Source organism: Conger conger, chromosome 11, assembly GCF_963514075.1.
Source record: "Conger conger chromosome 11, fConCon1.1, whole genome shotgun sequence".
NCBI classification, from domain to species: Eukaryota; Metazoa; Chordata; class Actinopteri; order Anguilliformes; family Congridae; genus Conger; species Conger conger.
The window spans coordinates 25,865,863-25,878,982 of record NC_083770.1 but is presented as its reverse complement, the minus strand read 5'-3'; the positions used below and the strand labels follow the sequence as shown (position 1 = coordinate 25,878,982).

Sequence of the window (13,120 nt, the reverse complement as noted above, 5' to 3'; positions counted from 1 at the left end):
TTGTTAATTGTGGAAGAGAAGAGGGGGGACCACAGTGTGTGTGCTTGTGTGTGTGCGTCTGTGACACTGGGATGCAATCAGAGAGGGATCAGACCTCTGCAAATGAGAACAGTGATGAACACCAGGACAAGGAGGCCCATTAAGTGGACGTGATATTCTTTCTCAGATATTGTATTTTCTTCCGGTATGCTTCATTGAATTGTTTTTAGAAGTTTCCAGATGGATGTAAGTAACACAGATACAAGTAGGCTATACAAGAATCCATCCTGACTGTTCTTTCACACTTTTGACTGCTGGCTCTCTTCAAAGCAGGTCCATGTTCCACATTCATTACATCTCAGTTGCACTTTAAATGGGCAGTTCACCTAAATATGAAATTAAGGTATGTTTCCAATTACTGATAATACTATCCATCTTCGCTGAGATTTGACCAGATTTTCAGATATCTGCTCTGCTTCACCAGACAACAGACCTCTAAGGATCCATGTTTTTCTGGCACTCAATTCACTGAGAATTGTCATTGGAAAAACTTGACGGTTGAAATCTTTCCAAATAGTGCCATGGTTACTCATGAGCATCCACAGCTTAATTACTGTGTGTTTCATCAAGAACTACTTCATGAATCAACAACCAAGCAAAGTCAAGCAAAAAGACATGTTGCTGTTGCGTTTTATAATGTAAATATTCGATGCATTGAGCACAGTAAAAATATGGGTCCTTTGAGGTCTGTTGTATGATGGTGAGCTGCAGCGGATGTCTCGAAAGTTTCAGTGAGATTTTATGAGTTATCTGGGTGGATCGATAGTACTCTCGGTAAGTAGAAACATACCTTAATTTAATTTCTGGGTGAACCGCCCCTTTAACGTTCTCCGTTCTTCAGAAGTGAAAGTGAATTGAAATTAGCGGAAGGCATAAGATATAGGCTGGGGCATTTGTGCATAGATACAGGTGTAGCTTGGCCACTTGCCCAAACTCCCACCAACCTGACAAAGGCCTTATTCTCTCTTATGGAGTGCCAGTGATGGACTGCAGCGGGTTGCCCACACGTTGCTTTTCAAACCAACCCAAACCCTGCCTTTCTGCCATCAAATGCATTCATTTCTGTGGCATGTGTGTTCTGTCTTCACAGGTTGAAAGAGACTTTGAACGGGAATATGACAAGCTCCAAAAGTAAGTTTTGTGTGTTCGACAGCTATTTTTTTAATGCTATATTTCTGTCCGTAGCCGCCCACGTGGTTATTGTTGGGCTCCATTGCTATAGCTGAGGAAGTTTTGCATTATACTCTTAAGCGCTCAAACATTTGGGTCGATGGCGAATAGAAATGAAAGAAAGAGCATCCATAATCTCACACCACTTTTCCATTTATAGAAAAACAGTGAGCACTTGAGAACCCATTTATAATTAGGACCATTTGTCCTCTTCATATAAAGTTCTTTAGCCTAATTGCATCCACAATTGGAGTTGACAGTTAAAAATAACTGGTCTTTTGCAGCAATATGACAATATTACTAAGAGTGTAGGATATTTAGTCATTAAAGTTGGGTGCAGTCTTTTGTTCCTGTGTAAAATTTGGGTTAAATTTACAAGACCCAAAAAGCTATGGAAAGAAGCGCAAGTGTGACTAGTGTAGACGTGCCCCAAAGCCCCCAAAATCCTTGCTCGCTAAGGAAAGCAGCTGTTGCGGTGATGACCGTCTCTCAGGTTAAAGAGACTGGCCCTGAGTATGTGGGCTGTGCCCAGGGCTCTCGGTGAGTGGGAGGACACACACACAAAAGTGAAAACAATTGCAGGTCGATACCGTAGAGATGAGTCAGAGGCTAACAGGCTTTTTCTGTGGTGGGGGGGGTGAAAGGCCTGATTCAGCCTTTTTTTTTCCCGCAGTTAAATTATGCGCAGCGCAAATATAATAGTTTGTATGTGTATATAAGATAAATAATACAATACTGTGCAAAAGTCTTCGGCCCCCTAGATTTATTTTAAATATAGACTCCTTGAGCACTTTATTAGGTATTTATTTGACTTATTTTTATTTTTTTAGTGGTCTTCTGCTGCTGTAACCTATTCACTCAGAGGTTTAGCGTGTTGTGTCTTTAGAGAAGCTGTTCAGTTGTAATGCAACTTTACTGTTGTTTTACTGTCATCCTGTCAGCTTTGACCAGTCTGTCCCTTCTCCTCTGACCTCTCATTCCAAACATTCAATGTAATGTCATTTCAGAGTGAAATGTTTGCATTTCATGAATTAAAGTTCCATATTGAGTAACAACTTTTCAGAAGAAAGTTGTGAGAGCTGTGGCAAGTTCTCCAATATATTTAACAGCTGATGTTCTTTTAAAACAGCAGAACAGTATACCTCAGGGAATCTGCAGTTTAACAAATGTACTAATTTCATTATTTTTCAAGTATCTTTGCTTTATGGATTTTTTTTACATGTACCTCAGACTTTTGCATACTTTCTTGGAAAATTAATGTTTGGAAATCTCAGATTTTATTTTTTCTGCTGGCACTAGTGCAGAACACAAAAAAGAGAAACATCTCAGACCAAGTTTATGTATAAAAAATCTGGGGTGCCTACGACCTTAACACAGTGCAGTAAAATTCATGTATTTATCTTCCTTATTTATTAAAAACTTCAAAAGCAATTGAAACTGCAGGCAGCTGTGTGATATTGAGGCTGAACACAGAGTGTTAAACTGCAGGCGGCTCTGTGATACTGAGGCTGAACACAGAGTGTTAAACTGCAGGCAGCTCTGTGATATTGAGGCTGAACACAGAGTGTTAAACTGCAGGCGGCTCTGTGATACTGAGGCTGAACACAGAGTGTTAAACTGCAGGCAGCTCTGTGATATTGAGGCTGAACACAGAGTGTTAAACTGCAGGCGGCTCTGTGATACTGAGGCTGAACACAGAGTGTTAAACTGCAGGCAGCTCTGTGATACTGAGGCTGAACACAGAGTGTTAAACTGCAGGCAGCTCTGTGGTACTGAGGCTGAACACAGAGCACCGTGGAGAGCGAGGACCAGCTGGTACTCTGCGTCTCCATTAACACCTTGCGGAAACGGGCGCCACGTTTACCTGGCGCTGACGGAGAGGAATCGCACATGCTCCTGTTTTTCCCTGAGTGTTGGTCCGTCTCGTATGCACAACTGCATTTAGTGGAGATGCCTCCCCATCTGTTTCGTCTTTGTCACTTTATCAAAAGCGCCAGATTAACACCTCATCATCATCGACAGTGGAGAATCTAATCTGCCTCTAATTTTCTGCCACTCACTTAATTGATATAATGCCTAGCGCCTCACACAGCTCTGTCCCCATAGTCCAGTAATTGCTGCTGTTCGCCTTGACAGTTTTCAGTCGTTAACAGGTCTGCCTCACGCATATGTTCTGAATGTCTCTGTCGCTAGTTAACTGCGAGCAGCTCCCTCCATTGGTTTTCCCTCACCAGCACAGCATTATTGGATGTTTAAAAACTGCAAGGCACAGGAACAAGTGGGAGGTATAGCGCTTATACCCGATACCAGCTTTGGTTTACGCATGGTTTGAAGGATATTCTGATATGCTGGCGCCAGACATCTCAAATGCGTGACGTTTTGCAGTGGTAAAGGAGTGTTCGCTATGTTCTTCATCTCGCATCATTAAACTGAACTTCAATTGGCCGCCTGCTTTTTACTATTCACATGCTACTGTGATACAGGAAGGTTTTTCCTTTAAATTATCTGTCTGACACAACTCTCTTACTGTGATATTTTAAGCACTATTGTATTATATAAAACAAAGGTCACTGTGATGTATATCTTAACAAGGGCGTATAAATATCTCAGTGTATTCTTCTTTGGTCCAAATCGACCAACAGAAGTGATACAAACGATCAGATGTTTATTACAGTATAGTTAGAGGCGGCCCAGGTCCCTCTGTCAGGCTACAGGCTGGTGGAATACACAGGCTGTGCCAGCTCCTCTCCTCTCTGCCAAAGCCGGGAGTTCTGCGCTGGGATAATGGTGCACGTATTGGGTCTTGTCTCAGGGTGCGTTGGTTTTAATTTAGCTCTCCTCCCTCTAATCCATAGATTGGAAGACCAGACCAAGAAGCTGCATAAAGACATGAAGAAGAGCACGGAGGCTGACATGGGTACGTCTCTGTTAGGCTCCGCGGGGAGCCCTGTCGAGCCGTGCTAAATCCTGCTGTCTCTCTCTAATTTCATTAACCCCGTTTCACCGACACACCATTCACGGCCCTCGCGCTAACTGCTCGCAGTCTGCTGTGTACACGTGGAACTGACATTTTCACTCACACCCACTTTGCTCATCTTTACCTCATAGGAAGCATTAAACATACATATTTAATGTAAAAAAAACTAAACAAAAAGAAGTAATGTAAAAATACTTATTTTAATGAAATTTGTGATCTACGCTGACGTGCGTGCTTTGTGCAACTGCAGCTTTTTGACTTTTTTTGATGTACTTGGGAAGATGTTGTCTAATGAAGTGCTTAAGCAGTTTGGGCGAGGGGGGATGTGAGCTGTGAGGCTGAGCGGCAGCCTTGCCCTCGGTGGATCCCGCACATCAATCGCCTGTGCAGAGAGTGGAGGGATCGCGGAGGTGGGGAGGGCGGAGCGCCGCCCTTTTTAATTGACTTTATTTTGGAGTACGGGAAGCCTCATCAAAGTAACTGAGCTGTCGGCTTCTTTAATGGAATTAATGGAGCCCATCTGTTGCGCATCTCTTCTCAATCAACTGCGAGTAGCGCTGAAGTCAGCGTTTCGGCGTCTCATGCCACCGTTTTGCAGTCCGGACCTTTTCTCTGCTCGCTGGCCTTAAATAACCGTAGTCCCAACCACATAGCATGCTAAAAATGGCTCAAGTGGAGGTGTAGTGTGGGACATGATTCAACAGCATTGGTCATTCCCCTCTAACTACTATGAGCGCTGATGGTCTGCTAGAGCAGGGAAAAGGAAATTGTGATATAAATTAAGAGGAGCATAGGCGTTTATATATTTATTTATTTATTTTGATGAGTATAGGTGTTCCTGTTTGTTTTGTTGGGTGAGTTGTAGAGAAGTGTAGCTATGTCATGAGCAGGTACATGGACAGGGGCCCTCAATGAAAACAGCTGTCACCCCAGAAGCATACTTCTTCAGCATTGATCAAAAATAACTAAAGCTACAAGAAATACACACACACATATTGTATTTTTATAATTTAATTACAGGTTATTTCATACAAAGACACACTTCTGTTTTCTATAAGTGGATATGATATAGTAAAGGGAAGGAAATAATGTAAATTCCTGAATCTAAGGTATTGACCACAGTACGTTACTGACAGAAGCATACAAGTTTTCTCTTTCTACACAACATGCGCTTGTCATTGTTTAATTTTCCCACCCATCTCCTTTTTCTTCAGTGGATATCATGATGTCATGGCGTTGAAACCCCATTATGATTACGTCAGCTCTCATGTTATGCCTGGACTTGCTCTCTACAGCTTAGGGATACGTGATGCAATTGAGGTGTAGGTAGATACCTACCTGCGAAAACGCCCTATGATTGCGGCAGTATTGGTGTGAGCATGAGTGAAGGATGTAGAATTAGCTCATTACTTTTGAATGTTTTGAATGTGTTGGGGCGGCCTGTGGCGTAGTGGTTAAGGTAAATGACTGGGACACCCAAGGTCAGTGGTTCTAATCCCGGTGTAGCCACAATAAGATCCGCACAGCCGTTGGGCCCTTGAGCAAGGCCCTTAACCCTGCATTGCTCTAGGGGAGGATTGTCTCCTGCTTAGTCTAATCAACTGTACGTCACTCTGGATAAGAGTGTCTGCCAAATGCCTGTTGTGTAATGTAATGTAACTTAATAGGTTACATGGTTAATGTTTAATGTTAATTTATTGTAATTCATTGAAAGCTGTTAATGCTATGTATTATATTATTTACAGTTAAGTGTTAAAAAGAAATGCATTTCATTTGTATTGCGTTTGATATTGATTTGAGATGTAGAAAGAAAAAGCGACTGTTATGTTTTGAGATTCTATATGCTACTGAGATGTGAATGGCAACTTAGTAGCCTAGTGCTTTTTTATTGTTTTATAAGTATAAAAATGTACATCAACTGTTTTTCAATATAAAGAAAGTGAACTGTTTTTCATATCATTCTGAAGGTAGTTCTACAGAATGTTCTGTGAAACAGGAAGAGGCGATACTGCATCTGTTTACTTCAGTTCTATGTGAAATGGGCCCATTGAGGGTTTAGTTTCTTGCATTGAAAAAAATCGAGCATTGGCTTTAATTCTTCAGTCAAATGTTAAGGACAGGGTGCATTGTGGGTAGATTGAATGCAAGCCTGTCTGTCATCTCTTGGGGTCTGGCCAAATTCAATGTGCAGAGAGGGGAAGCACGAATCTGATCACAAACCCGATTGGCTTCGGACCAGTATTTGTTTAGCTGTCGTCTGAGTGGGAGTGCAGCCTGATGGGTATTTCCCCCTCCCCCTAATGAAGTATCTGGGATGTCCCCTGTGCAGTGAGCTCACTCTGCTCTTCACTTACTCCCTGAGTCACAGTTTCTGGACTCTCCATGCGTGCAGCGACACATTTATCACCGGAGCAATGGGTGCAAAACAGGAAGTAACAGAAAATAGCATCACGCTTAAAATGCGGCACTAAATGTTAAACGTACTACAATACAAACTGCAATTACCGTGGGGCAGCCTGGAGTGTAGTGGTGTAGTACATGACTGGGACCCAGAAGGTTGGTGGTTCAATCCCTGGTGTAGCTACAATAAGATGCGCTGTTGGGCCCTTGAGCAAGGCCCTTAACCAAGGCTCTTAACCCCAATAAATCAATTAATATTTTACTTTCATGCCATGTCACTCATGTGGCCTGCCCCGTATGAAATTGTATGACATCAGTAATCAAACAAATGTGAGTAGTGCTCTGAGAGATGAGCAGCACCGTGTGACACAGATGGAGAGGCGCTGGCCTGATGTTGAATCCCACATCCCTCCATGAAGCAGCCCAGTAGCCCCTATCCCTGTATATTGTATTCTGTATACATGCATACATATGGACATACACATTGTATAATATACTTTAATAAAATGTATAATTCTGTTCTATAGTATGTATAGAAATGGCTGTGAGTGAAGTCAGATAGATGGTACATCACACAAACAGCCTTGGCTCTGTGTTTAACACACTCCTCCCATGGTGCACTGCTCCACCCGTGCTGCCGGCCATACGCTGCGAGCATGTCTGGGCTTAAGATCGTGTCCTGATGAACGCGCAGAGCAAATGCCGTGCTCTGCTCTGGGTCTTAATGCACGCCTGCACCTCAGCCCGTGTGAGGAGAAAGACTCACCCCCCCCCCCCCCCGCTTGCGTTCCAGCCATGTCCAAGGCCGCGGTGAAGATTTCAGCCGACCTACTGAACAACCCCCTGTGTGAGCAGGACCAAGCCTTCCTGGACTCCATGACCGCCCTAGACACGGCTATGAGGAGGATGGACTCCTTTAACCAAGAGAAGGTAAGTGTCCAGAGCACGAAGCTTACCCTGCCTTAACTTACCTGGAGATCTCATCAGGGGAAGAACATCTTTTTCTGGGGAGGTCTGTTAAGTCAACAGGGAAATAGTGTTTTTTTAGCCTATAAGTTAGCTATCCATAATACAAACAACACAAAGGTGGAATAATTCATAAAAACATACATTTCAATGTAAAGTTGATCCTTAAAACCATTAGAGGTGTCAGAAATATATAGTTTATTAAGGTCTTTCTTTGAATGAAAGAGTTTTTTGTAAAGGGCTGTGTGACCAATGCGGGTGTTGGCCTTCTTTGAAGCCTAGCAAAACGCCTAAATCCTTCAATCCAGCCCTTTTATTTATTGAATCGGGTAACCTTACTGGCCCTTTTTAGACACTGCGAGGCAATGCTGTAGAGCAGGGCTCCCCAAACTTGTTCATGGAGATCTATCATCCCGTAGGTTTTTCCTTTCAACCCAAATTTGGCACACCTGATTCTACTAATCAGCAGTTGATCTCTTGCTGTTGAGTGAAGTGTGCTTTGTTAACCCTACAGGGCGATAGACCGCCAGGAGCTGGGTTGGGCAGCCCTGCTGGAGATCTTATTCTCTGGTTCCTGCCTGCCCCCTTCCTGTTCCACATGAGTGCTCTTCAAAGGGTCTGTGCCCTCGCATTGCATCTCCAGGACCTAAAACAGGGGGCGTAGATAGACGGGCTGTGTCATGTTGGTGTATCATCCATATTTTTGTCCCAAATAAATGTCTAAAATGTCTTACTCATCCGTGCCTGGAATTTCTATTTCTCTCGAATTTCTATTTCTCTCCCACTGTTTTTTTTTTTTTTTGTGTTACTCCTGATCCTGTGTGGGGGAATTTGCATCCGATTGGTAAATGCAGCTTTTTTCAGTCATCACTGGATGTGTTTATGACTCAATCACGGTGTTTAAAATATCACCTACTACAGAAGAGCCAGCACTGCAGTCTCTGTGCCATGGCAGTGGGATCTGGCTGTTTTTCAGATTCACTTTTCTAATTCTGCTAAGCTTTGTGTGTTTGTGTCTTGCACTTGTGCATCTGAATGTGCATGTGTGTGTCTATTTTTTTAACCTGGTTTGATTCTTCTTTTGTTTTTTTTCAAATCTTAATTCTCTACACTTCAACTTGTTATTAAAATAGTAATTTGAAAGTAATTGCTGAGGGACTCACTCTTGCATTGGAAATACAGTACGCCGTACCCTCAGGGCATTTTCCCACTGTAGGAGTCCCATAGTGCCTCTGATTTCCTTTTAAAGAGCACAGTCACAGTGGGAATCCTGCTGATCCTGGAGGATGTGTGAAGTCGGATATGAGTAAAATGCTCTGGGCTTCTCATGCTTGCTCTTTGATTGGCATTTCTCATTGTTGTTGCCTGTACCTCATGACAGTACCCAAGCTGATAATGTCCCTGTTAAAATGCCCAAGTGACCCATTACTGATCTGTGCGACTCAGTCCACTTATCCGACTCATACAACCAGTCCAACCCATCCCACATGTCGTGTTGGCTGGTTTAGACCAGTCAAAAGCCAGCATATCGTATCATGTGAACGCTGAGAGTTTGCGTTGTTGTGGGGACTGTGAGCTGCCCCTTCCTGAGTGGCCTGAAACAGATCAATCTGTAGTGGCTGCTCTGTGTAGAACTGCCTCTCAAAATGGAGGCTGTTTGTGTCACCCAACTAGTTTAAAAACTTGTTCTCATTGTGGCAACGCACCCCACGGTCCAGGACTCAAATCCGGCTCGTGGCACCCCAGGAGGTAGAGTTTCAGTTGGCAGGGTCCTCCTGGCCTTGTCACACAAGTACAGCATGTTTGCAGGATTTGAACCCTGCCATCTTCTGCAAGAAAGTTAGTGTGCGTACACGTGTCTCTGAGATGGCACAGAAAGCAGTCAGATTCCACAGTCTACAGGGGATACTGTTATGCAAAAGTCCATTTTCAAAATAAATAACCAAGCCTCCCTGCCGACACTTCCTTTTCTTGGCAGATTGGGTATGAGTAAACGTTCTCGCAGCAGATTTTTGAATCAGCAGTCGTCAGGCCATGGATAAAAAAAAAAAATCTGGAGAAAGCAGCTAAAAGGAAGATTCTGTACCGCGCTCCACACACCTACGGATTCTGTGTAAAATAGAAGGGAGCTCACTAAAGCAGAAAATGCCCCTGAAGTCTGCTGTCCGTTTCACCATACGTTCCATTTCTCCTCCGGCCTGGAATTTGGTCCGCTTAACTGGGGTCAGAGCCTCACAGCATTTTAAATGTCTCTGACAAATCTCCTCCCCCTCACCTGAAGGGGTTGTGACCTCACGCTCCTCGCTGCCCCCTCCCCCCCGCAAGGCCCCAGTCAGCCTCTTCAGCTCTGGAATTGGCTGCTCTGTGCTCAAGATATCACAGTCGTGCCCTTTGATTTCAGTGTGAAACGCACTTGACCCGAATCGACAGATCGCCGCGCGGAAGCGGAGAAGCACTGATGAGATTTATGCACCTCAATTTAAGCCTCTTCCATGTTTGACTATAGGCTAAGAGAAAGATGGCACGCTGGTATGGTGCATAGCACTGTTGCCCCACAGCAAGAAGGTCCTGGCTTCCAATTCTGTATGGAGTTTGCATGTTCTCCCTGTGCCCGCCTGTGATTCCTTTGGGTTCTCAGGTTTCCTCCAACAAGACATGCATGTTAGGTGGGGGAATTAACAGCATGTGTGCTTAGTCAACCTACCTTGTATACATAAAGGTTAAGTTAAAATAAGTTAAAAAAGGTCCATGCGTATTGGTGCCGTGCATTGGAAGCGAGGACTCTTTCCTGAAGGCTTTGCCTTGGACTACGCACCTGTTTTGTCTGCTGCCATGGTCTACTGGGCAGTGCTGCTCTAGGAAGCTCATATCGCTGTCACCAGCACAGAGGCAGTGCTTAGAATCATGAACCATCAATCCAGCAGAATCGATAGGCAGGGCAAGCTGGCATTCTGGCTGTTCCAGGATCGATACAGGAACACAATGGGTCAGCTGGGTGTCTACTGCTGATGGGGATGGATGGAAATGTAGTCTTCAGCATGACCTGCGCTTCTTGCCAAATGTTTGACCCACGCACACCTGCTTCTTCAAGGTCAGCCCTCTGCTCGGATAGTTACGCGCTCAAGTACTTGAGCAAATGTTCTCCAATTCCACTTAAGTTCCTGTGATAATTGGGGTTCGGTTTTTTCCACGACCCCAGATCTCGTTATTAAAACAATGGTCCATTTTTGTTTTGGCCATCTGATTGAGTCAGTCCAAGGCCCTGGTACCTGCGGACTAATAACTGCTTCTTGACCTGAGCTCGCTGCCAGAAACAGACCACTCGGATTTTGGCTCTGTCTCCCTCTTTCTCATCCTTTTCCTCTCTTCTTTTCCCTCCGCTCTCTCCTTTTCCCTCTTCCTGTCCTTTTCCCTCTCTCTTTCTCTCACTGCCTCATTCACCCTCTCCTTTTCCCTGTTTCCCTCCCTATCCCTCGCTGTGTCTCCCTCTGTCCTGGAGCCCAGATGTGATCAGTAGCCGACCGGATATTTTTCCGATTTCCCCGCTCTGTGTGAACTTGTCGGAATGGCAAGCTTCCGTGATGCGGTTTTGTTGAGCCGTGCCGGCCGGAGCAGAGCCAGGTCCCGCAGGCATTCAGGTCCTCCAGGCGGAACGCCGAGCCTCCGAATCACAGGATCCCTCCGACTCCCAAGGCCGGCTCCAGGCGCTGTGGAAGGCTTCATGTAAGGCCCTCCACTGCGCTGTGATGCAGGAACATCACCTCAGGATGCCTGCCTGTCAGCGAGAGGCCTGTGAATCACACACATGTACCGTAGCGCGTCGACTGCACTCCAACCTGTAGCACCTCCTCGCCGCGCGTTCTGCTCCGAAGGCGCTCGGAACGAGCAGGCCCGAAACGCCGAACACCCCCCGTTCTCACGGCTGCACTTGCCGAACGGGGAGGAGGGGGGAGAAGGCGGTGGAAACGTGTGGAGATAATGAAGGCAGCTGAGCGTTTATTTGTGTTTAAAGCGGCCGGCGGTGGAAAAGCGTCGGGCCCCAGGCGTTCTGCGGGCGAGCCGCCGCCCCCCCTCCTCCCCCCCGCCCCGTGCCCCGGGGGGCCGTAGGGCCGAGGATGCGCTGCGATGGAGGCGATCGATTTCTCCGCGCGAGGAGCGCATCGGCGGGTATTTTTGGGAGGGCCTGTGCGCCCGGGTGGCCTCTGCCCCGTGACTCACGGAGACTGGCGGTGCGAGCACTCGCCGCGGGCCGTTTGCCGGTCTCGCCGGGATGAGGAGGGGTCAGGGCGGAGAGGGCAGGTGCATGCTTAAGCAAATCTGCTCACTGCCGTTTCTCTCCCTGGTCTCCATGCACACATTCACCACGTACGTGTGTGCTCCTGTTTCACTGAGCTCTTTGGTATTTATTCACTGTTGCTTGGTAAAGGGGGGGAGATTATGTAAATTGCGCTGCCTTTTTTATTGAGGAAAGAACCATGTTTAGCAAGTATTCCCAGGTTTGCGTTTTTGAATTTTCCTTTTTAAGACAATTATTGCTTGTTTTTTTGTGCGCTTGAAAAAAACTGCTGTTATAGTTCAGCGAGTTTTCTGCTGTGAAAGATCGTCGCTTCACTTGCTTGAACAGTTGGGCATGTTACATTTGACTTGATCTCAAGATTGACAATCTGCCAAATATGAAGCGAAGACTTGGTTCTTTGTTTTGGAGCTGAATCTTAATGTCTCTGTCTGTTTACTGATAAACGTTCCCTGCAATGTTCTTCAGCTCAAGTTATTTGCCAGAATAACTTAAGCGTTGTGTCACAGATATAGGTCTTGGGAAGACATCTGAAAGCCCAAATGTAAATGATGTTGGGAAGTTAGTTAATTGTACTCAAGCTTCTGTCTGTAAGACTTCAACATTGGGCCACAGGCTTGGAGATGATGTTCATTTGCTTTCATTTAAATTCCCCCCCTCTTCCTCCTCTCTTTCCCTCCTTCCTCACCCCCCCCAAAAAAGAAAAGAAAATCAAGACAACAAGAAAAAATACGCAAAGAAATATAAACTGTTATTGTTAAAATGTTTGTTTGCAAAGAACTTTCATCTTGTAAGGCAAGCCACCCTCTGCAGGATTTGAGATCGGCGGGGCTGTGCTTTCATGTTGGTCCCCAGATAGATCAGCCTTTAGTATCGCTGCCTCTATGAATATTCAAGGATGCCTCCTCAGGGCTTGTGTGCTGTAAAGGAGTCAACGTCAAGAAAGTTTATATTCCCCCCCCCACCCCTTTTGTTGTTAGAATATGGGTGAGTGTTTGAGGGAAACCGAGTAACCCCAGTAATTGTTGATTGTTTGCGTGGATGTGACATCCGGCGGTGAAGGAGAGCTTCAGATGTGCTCGGAGACCTTTTTTAAAAGGCTTTGTTGAACGGAATTCAGGCGAACGTGGAGAAGGGCAGAATTTAAACAAGGTCGTAACGTAAACAGCCGGGACTCCACTAAACCGCCGTTTGAGTTACATGGTGGCTGAGCTGGTGAACCGGCGTTGCGTTTTAACGTCCGCATCCTTTCCCCCACAGGTGAGCCAGATCCA

At 45.4% G+C, this 13,120-nt stretch overlaps 1 protein-coding gene across 1 annotated transcript in view; it reads left to right on the top strand.

The window, feature by feature from the left end:
* bin3 (bridging integrator 3) overlaps positions 1–13,120 on the top strand; it is a 42,684-nt gene that overhangs the window by 11,019 nt on the left and 18,545 nt on the right. The window contains exons 3-6 of the mRNA XM_061260349.1: positions 1,130–1,170; positions 4,065–4,126; positions 7,380–7,516; positions 13,107–13,120. The exon at positions 13,107–13,120 is cut by the window's right edge and continues 27 nt beyond it. Coding sequence (XP_061116333.1) covers positions 1,130–1,170; positions 4,065–4,126; positions 7,380–7,516; positions 13,107–13,120 — 254 coding nt within the window. The remainder of the gene's footprint in view (positions 1–1,129; positions 1,171–4,064; positions 4,127–7,379; positions 7,517–13,106) is intronic.